A 13,262-nucleotide genomic window follows, 5' to 3' on the forward strand; every position below is an offset into this window, starting at 1 on the left:
TATATATATATATATATATATATTTACTACTATATTTCTTTGCTCTCCCTTCACAAGCATATGAGTTTCATATGGAAAAGATTTTTGTCTATCTTTTCTGCTGTATTTTCAGAGTTGTGGATAATGCCTGACACAAATAGGCAGTCTGAAAGGATTTGTTGAATGGATGATTAAATAAGTGAGTGAAGGCAAATAGTAAAAACAGTAAGGAGAATAGTTCATTTTGAGGATGTCCAAGTTTTTTTATTGTTTATTTTGGAACAAAAGAGAATACAATACCAAGACAGTGAGTCATTCCTGATTTGTTACAGTCCTTGTGCAACTCTGACCATTCTATTACATTGAAGTTCAAAATGTACTCCCTCTTCCATGCTGTGTGTCTGAGCTCCCCTGAGGCCATCCATTCTGCTAATACTTCTATTTTCTGACACTGAACCAAACCATTAGGAGGCCCAAGAGTCATATAATTTGACCTTTGATCAGTGGAAAAAAAGTGTAAAAGATTTTCTTTTGATAGCCTTAAGGCTATCCAACTCCTTAAGGAGTTTACCAGCTTTAGTAGGTTTGGGAAACATCCTCACCATTTTATCAGAGGTAACAAGTGAAAATCTGATTGGTCTTTTTGACCTATCAAAATCATAAGATGGTATCTTGTTACCTCTTAAACCACTTATTATCTCTTATATCATTTTATAAGAGGTAAAATGGTATGAGATAATGAATAGCATGAGATCATGAAGTATCATCACGGGATGTTTGAACATGTATTAAAATATATTTAGTGAATCTGGCAGTGTCATGAATTGCTAGTCAAGGACTAACATGTGCCTTTTGAGACGTCTACAGTGAGTTTTTTGGAATCAGTGTCAAACACTAGATGAAAGAAGTGCAAGGAACTATCAAAGTTCTACAAGTTTGGATCCCCCGTGCCAAAGAGTGGTTACTGTGGACTGAGGAAGGAAGTCTATTTGTATAGTTTTTCATACTTTCTTTCTGACCATCAAACACTCATGACTGTAAAGCTATAAAAATTCTGGGTATCCGGGAGGTGGAGGTTGCAGTGAGCCGAGATGCGCCACTTCACTCTAGCCTGGGTGACAGTGCAAGACTCTGTCTCAAAACAAACAAGCAAACAAACAAACAAAAACAAACACACAGACACAAATTCGGTATATCTAAACCAATCTTTCAATGCTGATTGAAATGTCCTATAAACACATAAAACATTACACGTTAAATATGTGCCATTTTTATATCAATTATACCTCAGTAAAGATGTGAAAAAAACAGAAAAGAAGAAAAGTCATAGGAAAGTACCTCCCTCAGTAGTAAACACCAGAATGTGACAGAGCTTCCCATCAGGACACACGAAGGAGAGAAATAATTACTAAGAATCATGTTTTAAGTGGGGTATTTAATTGACCACTTAAATGAGATAAATGAGCAGACACATATTTGAAATATTTAGAATAAGAAAATTAATCTGCTTTATCCTATGCATGGATATGCTTCAGTATAGATGATAAGGGCTTAAAAAAATAAGAAGTTTATTAGCCAGGACCGGCTTCTTAAGGTCACAAGCATTAAAATGGCCTGCCCAGCGTAAGCTGTATCATCATGACCAAATCAAGGCCAAGATCAAATCAAGATCAAACTAGTCTTATGCAAGAGCCAGTGATAAGTATAAAGTGAGAAGTCCAGTATCTTGGTCTAATACATTTAAGTTTGTAAAATATTAAAACAGAAATAAACATGAGACAGAAAATGACAAAAGCTTTGCCCCTATCTTTGTGCTCCTCTCTATTTACAAATAAAAAAGAGACTAAAAGTCATAAAATGTCTGAACAAAGTCTGGTGTCACTGCATCCCAAATATTACCACAACACTAACATTGCACATCTTTAATGCATAAAGGGATAGAATTGTGCACACTGCCCCTACTCCTAGCCCTCAGGAAGAGTCAAAAGTCATTTTCTATGATCTAACCAATAACAAAGAGAGAATGACTGAGAGCTCTGTTGCTTTCTAAATAGAAAAATGGTTATATATATATTATATATATATAAAATGTATTTTATTAAGCTTATAGAAGAGATGGCTTCAGCATTATGTAGTTTCGTTAACCCATCCAGCTGGACTGTGCAAAGGTTTAGGGCTTGCCATCTACAAGTTCTATGTATATGGGTCAGTTAAACCAGATAAGCTTTTCACCTTTTTTCTTCTTCAAGTTAACAAATAATCAGCTTAACCGATATAATTTTAACACTAGTACATACACAAAAATAAAGAACTCACTGAGTTGCAAAAGTTCTATTTAGCACTGCATGTGCTAACATTACGTATCACTGCTTAGCTGGCTAGAGAGGGTGCTGGAGGCTCCTGTGACCCAGATGCTTAGCTCCATTTTCAGAGTTATCTCCTCAGCCTATCTACACTCAGACATCATGAAACGTTCAACACAGGAGTGTTCCAGAAAAGGTGAAAAAAATAGCTCAAAAGCATCTGAGGATTTTTAGAAAGTAGCATCGCCAATCTGCCTTTGCTGTACTAAAGAAAGTCCAAGACATTCTGCTCCACCAAAAGAAACGATAATTCATTGTGAATGTGCAACCATAACATGCACAAGCCAATGTCTGGAAGTCTGCAGTGAATTATTTAAAGAAGCAATGCATTATGTAAAAATTACTATTTTTAATGTTAAATGATCACTTTTGAGTATATGCTGTATGTTACGTCTTACACCTGACTCTGTGTGTGTGTGTGTGTGTAAATCTTCACATTCATTTTCTAACTGAGGAAAGCTTAAATGATTTGCCAGAAATTATTGAGGTATTAAATGGCGGTGGCAGGTCCCGAACCCAGAGCCACCTGATTTTGAAGCCTTTGTTTTCTGATTATACTGCACTACCTTTCAAACAAACCAACCAACTACTGTGATGCACAGCTTCAAGCAATATAAACCCCTGCCTTTGTATATGAGAGAGTATGAAAAACCACAGACACAGCTATGCAGCTACCACAATAGAAATGTCTGAAAAATCTTGGGAAGCTCTGTTATATGACATGAAATAGTCAAAATCAGTAGAGTAGCAAAAAGCTGCAGCCACAGTCCATAGACTAGAGCACAGACTAGAAAAGAAGTTTGATGATTTTCTTCACTCATGCCTGGATAGATTTTCATCATCAATTGGTGCATTAATTCTATCTGGCTCCTGGAAACAGTCATTTGCTTAATAGCTCTTTTGTGACCGAGGGAATTCATGCACAATCTCAAATGACTTAACTTCCAGCTGGGGAGGAGTTTAGGCAGAGAAGAAAAAAATAACCTAACTTCATTATTTTACAAATCATATGAGGAAAAAAGTTGGAAAAAACTGTCTCACTATTTCTGTTGGGAAAGACCACTGTTTTATTTTGACATAGGTCACCGAGACACAGGAGGCAATTTTCATACAGAAGTATTTCCTTGAGTCAGTATAAATGGAGCAAAGAAAATGCATGAAATACAAAATGTTCTTTAAATGTTCAGATGTGTTGCGTCTCACTGTGAAACTTTTATATTAGAACATTTGAACAAAATTGTAATTACCTATCTTAACATCATAACTTAATATCTTTGAAAAGGTTAAAAATAATTGTTCAGTAACTAAAAACCTGGATTTTTCCAAAATTGAGTTCTTTGCCCTGCTGCAGACATGAAATGATCTGTTATGTGATTATTACATATAATAAATTATATTATAGAAATTTTAAGGCACAAATATAAAGGTATGGTTATAATTTTCTTGTTAGGTGATAAAACAGGAAGAACTTGGCAAGGATCTCTTTGATTGTACTTTGTATGATCTATTGAAATACGATGATTTTAATGCTGACAAGCACCTGGCTCTTGAAGAATTTTATAGAGCATTCCGTGAGTACAAGATTCATTCTCCAATTTCTCTTTGTTCTTTTTCCTGTTGCTTTCCACAATATGGTCTGTTTGCTTGCTCTCATAGTACAAGCTGTTTCTTAAGAAAAGTTACATAATTTAGTGAATTTAAGTTTCAAGTTGTATTGAAACACAGAGAAAATCTAAGGGATTTAGTAGTTCTGAAATGAACAGTTAGAAATATTTGATAACTATGAATATCATCAATTCTCATTGATTATAGTTTAAGACATTAGGTTCTCAATGCTGCTTCCAAGATTATTTTAGAGCAGGAGGAGCTTTTCACCAGTTGTCACCATGTATCAAAAACAATTATTTACACAGTCAAATTTTTTAACTTCATTGGAAAACCAAAATGGATTAACAGATGTAGTTTGCATGTATTTGAAGGGCAATGATTGACATTCGAATGAAGACTTTTATTTTTATTAAAGTACTTTGGAAAAATTGATACATGTTTGAATTGCCAAAGTGTGTCTTCAGATTGACTAAATGTGTTTTTTAGAACAGCGTCATAAAGATGATTAACCAAAATTACATACCAGGTTGTTCTTTAAAAATAATTCAAAGAGGCCACTAATGGGTGGCTTATGCCTATAATCTCAGCATTTTGGGAGGCCGAGGTGGGCGGATCACCTGAGGTCAGGAGTTTAAGACCAGCCTGGCTAACATGGTGAAAACTCGCCTCTACTAAAAACACAAAAATTAGCTGGGCGTGGTGCCACGTGCCTGTAATCCCAGCTACTCGGGAGGCTGAGGAAGGAGAATCACTTGAACCCAGGGGCAGAGGTTGCAGTGAACCAAGATGGTACCATTGCACTCCAGCCTGGGTGACAGAGCAAGACTCCATGGCAATAATAATAATAGTTAATAATAATAATATAGTTGAAAGAGAAAGGACTAAGAAACAATCAACAACAACAACAGAAAAACAAGGATTTAGAAGCTATGTGTAAAAGAAAGACAAGTAAATTTACTAGTTAGTATTAGAAAATCACCAAAGGAGGAAAATTAAACAGGATTCAGTTTAATTCAGAACTTGAAACCAAAATTCTTGTTTTTTTTTTTTTTTTTTCAGAAAAGATAGGAAGTAGAATATGTACTTGCGGGTAAAAAGGTCTTTTTTGAATTATGCCCCTGACATTTAGCCATTTATCAGCTGTCTGATGTTGGAGAAGTTACTGAAATATATTTTTCTTCTTAAAAATTCATATAAATAAGGATATTTTTTACTCTGATAATTTTTATTAAAACACTATTATATTTTATGTGATCATTTATATAAGCAAAATAATATATGAAAAATAGTTGTAGCTTATAAATTTTTAAATCATGATAAAAATACATTCTTTGGATATGGTTAAGTTGTATTTTCACTTTAAGTTACTAGGCAGAATACAACACAGGATGATCCGGTAAACTGTTAGTTCTTTATAAGGGTATTGTTAGGTTAGGTACTTTTCAAAAATGATAAAATGAAAGCAGCATTGGCAGGATGTGGTGGCTCATGCCTGTAATCCCAGCACTTTGGGAGGCTGAGACAGGCAGATCACCTAAAGTCAGGAGTTTGAGACCAACCTGGTCAACATGGAGAAACCCTGTCTCTACTAAAAATACAAAAATTAGCCGGGCATGGTGGCAGGTGCCTGTAATCCCAGCTACTCAGGAGGCTGAGGTAAGAGAATCGCTTGAACCCAGGAAGCAAAGGTTGAAGTGAGCCAAGATCATGCAATTGCACTCCAGCCTGGACAACAGAGTGAGACTCCATCTCCAAAAAATAATAATAAAAAAAATGCAGCATTATTATTCTACTTTATACAAAGGAGGTGAAATACACAGAAATTAACAAATAGGTGACTGAGTTTCTAATCAAACTCATGTTGTCCTAATTATGAAGTCTATGTGTTTTTCACTATGCTTCCTGCTGTAGTGGGCATTCTTTTGTGTGCTCATGATGGCGGGATAACAGGGAGAAAATGTGGTTTGTCAGGGAAAAACTTATGTGTACATATAATCGTGTGTGTGTGTGTGTGTGTGTGTGCATATGTCTATATGAATGATACTATCATATAAGATAGAAGGGAATAGGTGTTATTTAAAAAGCCTATAAAATATTACGTAAGTTGAAAATATGATATTTAGTTTTGGAAATCAAGGATACCTCATGAAGGTGGTGGAAATTAAATAATTAAAATAATCTTAAGGACAAGTGAATTTAAACTTTTGGAGATGAGCAAAGGGTAGTGAACAGAAAGAATAACATAAATAAAAAGGCAGATATTGGATATATCAGGGTATTTAGAAAAAGCTAACCCAACTGCATTTTCTGTTGCAGTTTGAAATTTTATGAAAATGTAGAAATTATTTTGGGCATTTTACTAAATAGTTTTAATAAATAAGCAGTCTAATCTCCTAACCACTACCTCTATCTCTCAACAGAAAGATACATAGACTTGACTAACAAAAGTAGGCAAAATCTACAGCCATGCTTGGAAATCATTTCAATAGTATATAGTTTACCCAGCATCAACAAGAGTCTTAAATGGATATGTTTGTGTAAGATATTTATTCAAAATAGAGTTATTGTTGGTGGTGTGATAGTGGAAGAGAAACAATAAAAATATGTGAATGAGTAATATGTTATTTTTGTGATAGCCAGCAAAGACACTGAAAAGCAATCCCTGGCCCTATCAGTAAAAATAATCTTGCCTAGAATACTACTGCTTGCACCTGTCAAGGAAAAATAATCCTGTGTTCTTGGATGTAATTTGATGTTGCTAAAGAAAGTAAGGTACATCAGAACATTGTCCTTATAAATAACATTTTACAAGTCAGAAATCTAAATAATCAATAAAAAGCTTTGATAAAGATATAGTAAAACACATTACATATAAAGTACTAGGGAATATTGAATTTGGATAGAAGGCAATCTATGTGGATTTCATTAACTATTAGAAAGTAATATGCTAAAATTTTTATGGAAATTATTTGTAGTAAATACAATGAATTTAGTGAATATAGTAATGATTCTGCCATTAGGTCAAATTTATAATACGAAAGGTCTACATTTTTAGTCATAAAGAGATGTTAGTTGGGTAATGAAATTGCTCGGCAATCAGCAATCATGAGATTACTTTTTCTTTTTAGATAATCAAAACTATTCCATAACAATGATAAAATGATGTTCACAACATCATTTAGTGGAAATAATGTTTTTCTAAATAATGCTGCAATTATAGGAAATATTTTAATATTCTTTCTGGTCTCACCAAGCAAATTTCTTGTAAGGTATTACATTTTCACTGCTTCACCCTTACTTAAATTAGGCATCAAACTATATAGTGATTCCTCAGAGGTACAGAACTGACCTGTGTGGATTGTGTCTGCATTAGTGAGAAGATATTTATACTTTAATGAGAATTATAAACACAACCATTTCTTTCTCTCCCTCCATAAAACTACCTGATAACTAAATCCACTTGGGTTTTATGAAGTTTAGTGACAGGCTTTGTATAATTACATGATTTTACAAAGTTGTAAAATACTAAGGTATCATGAATAAAACATGTATAACACTAATGGGAAAAGGAATCTATTCAAAAATAATGTATTATGTACCTTTGTGTATAGGGTGTTGTGATAGTCACAGCTACTTGCAAAGATAAGTTTCCTTTCCCCTAGGAATATATAATCTCAGATGGACAGTGATCAAAATGACAGATGTAGTAAGATTAAAAAGGAGGCATTTTTTCCACATCTGGGATGCATTTTTCCACATACTTTGTAAAAAGAAGCTCAGAAAGCTAAAAAAGCCTTAAGTGAATATCCAGAGGGATAAACTAAGGCAGAAGAAGTTAGAAACCTATCATGATCTATTAATTGTTTTCTGGTGGATACAAAGGTAGACAGATTTCTTGAGTTCCAGGTTCTTACTTTCTGCCATGGTATAAAACGGAAGATAGTAAAGGGTAATCTGCAAACAGGAAAAAGTTAATGGCAAAAAAATAGCACATTATCAAATGTTCTTATATTATTGCAGTGTTATTACAGTAGATATAAGGTGTTTTTCAAAAATACCTTTTTTCTTTGTGGATTAGATAAATTATTTTAATATTTTATCATAGGTATTGAATGGTCATTTAGTTTTTCTTCATATTTTTGGTATTGTTAATAATTGTTAATAATTGATTTTTACTAACATATTTAAAATAAATCCTTATTGTGTGCTTCAAGTATTTCATATCATGCCTTGTTTGATTAACAGACTTGGAAAGCTATTTAATAGGATCCAATAAATAGTAAGTTTAGCGACATACTTTTGAATATAGAGAGGAAATACCAAATTCTCTGGTAAGATGGGAAGGTGGTGTACATCCTTCACCCTGGATTTTGTTGTCATGAGTATATTCAGCAAAGTGTGTTCATTTTCTGGTGCAAAAGTTTCTCGTGGAATTAAAAATGAATTAATAGTGCTATTATTTTATACCAAGTGCTAAATATTTCATTGTCTTCCAATTCAAATTTAATCAAATTGTAACATTAAGTATGATTTGCATGGAATACTATACTTCTGATTTAAATCTGTCAGTAAGTACAAGTGATTTGCCATCACACAAGATGACCACACACTAATTGAGGCATTTAACTTCAGAAGTGATGTTCAAAAAAATGCCTTTATTTGCTTAGGTTGTGAAACTCAATTGAAATGATGAAGTGATGCTTTTAGAAACGAATTACTTCATTTAGAGTTTCTAGATAATCAAGAGTGGTATAATTGACTAGTACACAGAGAAAGAATTTTTGTATTGAAACTGCTTCCTATGTACTTCATTTCCTGAGTTAAATAATGAATTACTTTGACTGTAGTACTAAACCTTAAAATTGTGTGAAGTCTTATGAGGAGTATGAACTTTTAAAACTGTATGAGACATTTTGGTAAATGTGATAGATTTTTGAAGTGTTATTAAACTCTTCTAAGTTGCAGCTCCCAAAACCATATACATATATATGTACTTTAAGATGTGTATGTATTTTTGTGTGTTCAACTTCTAATGTTAAACTATTAAAAATTTCTGTTAATTCAACATGATCTTTATATGTACAAATATCCAAAAGAAGATATGTTTCTAGTAGGCATAAAAATAATTAAGTTTTTGTCAGTAAAATACATCAACTGTGAACATCATATTAACACTAATTAATGATATTAATTGTATAATAATTCTATTGTTCTTTCTTTAAAAGAAGTAACTATAATTCTAAAATTCTAAAATATTTTAAAATATTTTAAATCACCTAATTATTAATGCTTGTATTCAAAATGTGATTACTGTATATGAAACATTTCTTAGTGCAGTATAGATTTGATAATGACATTATGAGGAAAATAAAACTCATTTTCCAGGGAAAGCAGAACAGCTACACTAAAATATTACTTATTGAAAGCTTCTAATAATTAGAAAAATAAAAATGAATATTACATTACCATTCATAGATATTAGATCATTGGTATATGAAAACCTTTATCTGAGAAAAATAGCAGAGGTTAGTGAACAAAATTAAGATGTTGCACTAATGTAGGCTAAAAGTGATGATGGGGCCAGAACCAAAGAAGCAACAGTAAAAATGAAGGAATGTGACCGTGTCTGCGAAATAGCTTATAAACAGAATTAACTTGAATTGCTGAGTGATTAGATATACACGACAAGGAGAGGACTTGAGTCAAGGATAATGCCCAGATTTCTAGCTTGCCTACTAAGGTGAGTGGTGTTTCTGTTTATTAAAGCAGGGGTCACAGGAAGAGATGCAAGTTTAGGGAAAGACATTGAGTTAAATTTTGGACATGTTGGTATATTTTTTAAAAATACACAAACTTCTGTTTGGAGAATACTGTGGTTCGAGTAGGTGACCTCAGCCAGAAATAAAGATAGGGAATATACAGGTAGAAACTGAAGCTCTGTCAGAAGGCTGGGTCATTCAAGATGAGCTTGTAAAGAGAGAATGAACAAGCAAAAGTGGAGGAGTTGAGAACTATCTTAGTGGCTATCATAACAAAATATGGTAGACAGGTGGCTTCAACAATAGAAATTTATGTCTCATAGTTCTTGAGATGGGGAAGTCTAAGATCAAGGTACCAGTCAATTCAGTGTCTGGTGAGGGCTGTCTTCCTGGCTTGTAAGCAAATGCCTGCCTTCTTGCTGCATTGTCACCGAAGAGAGAGAACGCTCTCTGATGTCTCACTTTATAAGGACACAAAACCTATCAGATTAGGACCCACCCTAATGACCTCATTAAACCTTAACGTTATTTTAGGTCCTATCTCCCAATATAGTCACACTGAGGGTTAGGGCATTAACATGAAGTTGGAGGAGACACAATTCAGTCCACACCAGAATTAAAACTGAAATGCATTTTAACGGGTGGTGTCCAAAGCAGGGCACCTTAGGAAACTAAGGAAGAATTGATGAACATTTTTCAAAGCTGAGTCCAAGGCAAAAAAAAGTGAATTCTTCTTGGCTACTAGGTTTGGCAGTAAGGAACTTAATGGTAGCTTTGGTAATGAGACTTTCAATATAGATGTAGGCGCAGAAGCAAAAGTGCTGATGGTTGAGAGGTTGGATGTAAGAAAACTGAAAAACAATAATGCTGGATAAAGGAGCAGAGCATATAAGCATCCATCAAGTAGGAATATATTTAGATAAAATCCAAAACAGCTAAAACTACTCTATGGTTTTAGAAGTTAATATGATGGTAGCTTTTGCAAGAGAGGAAAAGGAATGGGATGAAAACATCAGGTCATCTATGGTGCTGGAAATCTATCATCTATCTGTCTATCTATCTATCTATCTATCTATCTATCATCTTTCTATATTTAACATCCATAGTGGTTTCACAGGCATCCTTACTTTGTTCAAATGTACTGATTTATAAATCATGATGTGTCACTATTTTGTATCTCTGCCATTTAAAAAATAAAACAACAAAATTTGCCAGGGCAACTGAATTCACCTCTGGCATAGAGCTCATGAATTATCTCTGAAAGACTAAACCTTGCATTCAAACACAAAGGCATTGATAATTCTAAGGTTACCTTGATTTGGGAATCATTGTGTTAGATGTTATAGCTACTACAAGATAATCCCATATATACAGATCATCGTAATATGAAATCTTGTAGCAATTGAATCACCTGACATATTTGGAGAATAACTCTTCTATTACATAGTAGCATTACAAAATTAATAATGTGCATGTTGGTTTGTATGATTATCCTTTTTTTTTTTTTGAGCTAAGTTTTCCCTCTGTCACCTGTCACCCAGGCTGGAGTACAGTGACACTATGATAGCTCACTGCAGCCTTGAGCTCCTGGGCTCAAGCAATCCTCCCATTTCAGCCTCCCAAGTAGTTAAGACTACAAGAGTGTGCCACCTCATTTGGCTAATTTATTTATTTATTTAGTAGAGATGGGACTTTGCTATGTTGCCCAGCCTGGTCTCAAACTCTTGCCTTCAAGTGAGCCTCCCAAAGTGCTGGGATTACAAGTGTGAGTCCCTGTGCTAGGGCTGATTATAAAACATTTTATGTTAGAGTTCATAGCTATTCCCTGGCTACTTTGGGAAATACCACTCAGCACCATTTCCTTGCTTTCTACTCTGTGTTGCTGTTGCTATCTGGGTTCTTAGGGAAAAGATTTTCCAAAATGATTGCTGAGACCCAGCCTATAGACATGTATTCCAAACGGACAGTTTTTTGCTCCTAAACATAGGAAATTATTTTTATACGCCAACTGTAATGGAAAGAGAGAAAGAGAAGCAATACCAATTTCAACTGAATTTTTTTTTAAGTCTTAGGTTTTCCCATTGTAAAATAACCTCATCCTTCATTATGTCCTTTAATCTCCCATTTGTAAGATTATCTTAATGGGTTGCTGCTATTGTGCCTTTAGGGTTCTTTTTTTCACCTATAGTATCTGGCATTCTCCACACTCTGATCTCTAACTGGTACATTTTGCTTGCTAATGTAATGGTTTATAATCCTAAAAGCAGACACAATTAGACAGTTCAAGTGAAACATTTATCGTATTTATTTCTTTAAGTATTTACTTATTTGTCATACACATATTAATAGAGTAAGGTCTTCTCTGACTCTAAGTGTAATTGCAGTACAATAGAATGAGAATTGACCAATCATTCTTATTTTCCACACTGAACCATATATTGTCGGTCATAACTTAGTGTATCTAACCTAAAATTTCTTTGCGCTGATGACAGTATAGTTATCTTAGGTAGGATTTGCCCGAGGATTATGTTTCAGACCTTTTTAGATTCCACGTATAAGTGAGACCATACAGTAATTTTTTAAAATGCAAATGAATATCATCTTTTAATGGCTGCCATTGTTTGAAAGTATCATAATTTTTAAAATTTTGAAGGTGATACTCTATTTATTATCATGCCCAAACTATCACTTTTATACCTAGAGAAACACTGTCTATTGAAACATAATACAAACAAAAGATGCTGGCCATCCTAATAATTTGAAATTTTCTAGCAGTCACGTTAAAGAAAAATCAGGCAAAATTGATTTTAATAAGATTTTACTTACTTAAACACATCCAAAATATTATTATCATATCAACATGAGCATTAAGTGTATATTATTCATTCTTTTTTCTTACCAAGTCTTTGAAACCTGGTGTGTATTTGACATTATTACAGTACAGCATATCTCAGTTGGATAAGCCAAATGTTCAACAGCCACGTGTAGTTAATTACTGGCTACCCTCTTGGACAGTGGAATATTAGAGTGTCAAATGATAACAACTTCCCTATCTAAAACTTTAATTCCAATTATTTTAAATGTGAATTTAAGTGCACATTCCATTTGTATATGAATAACATGGTGTAAACTTTGTATTAATATTTATTTTTCAGAAATTCAGAAAAACATATTAAAATGAATGTAATTTCGTCTAAGGGACGAACATACTTGTATATATTCTCAACATAAATAGAATATTTACTTTAGAAAGAGTTACATCAAATGCATTTATTATACCGTATTTTTTGGATTCAGAGATGTGTTTGTCACATGGGTATATGCTGCAACGGTGGGGACTGGGCTTCTAGTGTACCCGTTACCTGAAGGGAAGATTTTACCAAGTAAGTAATTTTTCAACTCTCACTCCCCTCACACCCTCCGAGTATATTATCTTTCTCTTTTTTTTTTTTGGAGGCGGAGTCTCGCTCTGTTGCCCAGGCTGAGGTGCAGTGGCACAATCTCAGCTCACTGCAACCTCTGCCTCCCGGGTTCACGCCATTCTCCTGCCTCA

General features: G+C 33.8%; 1 protein-coding gene across 3 annotated transcripts in view; it reads left to right on the forward strand.

Annotated features, from left to right (window-relative positions):
• FSTL5 (follistatin-like 5) overlaps positions 1–13,262 on the forward strand; it is an 817,862-nt gene that overhangs the window by 419,719 nt on the left and 384,881 nt on the right. For all 3 annotated transcript variants that reach the window (XM_011959691.1, XM_011959692.1, XM_011959693.1), the window contains exon 6: positions 3,793–3,913. In XM_011959691.1, coding sequence (XP_011815081.1) covers positions 3,793–3,913 — 121 coding nt within the window. The remainder of the gene's footprint in view (positions 1–3,792; positions 3,914–13,262) is intronic.

The sequence above is a fragment of the Colobus angolensis genome, unplaced genomic scaffold (genome assembly GCF_000951035.1).
Source record: "Colobus angolensis palliatus isolate OR3802 unplaced genomic scaffold, Cang.pa_1.0 Scaffold5, whole genome shotgun sequence".
In the NCBI taxonomy this organism is placed as follows: domain Eukaryota; kingdom Metazoa; phylum Chordata; class Mammalia; order Primates; family Cercopithecidae; genus Colobus; species Colobus angolensis.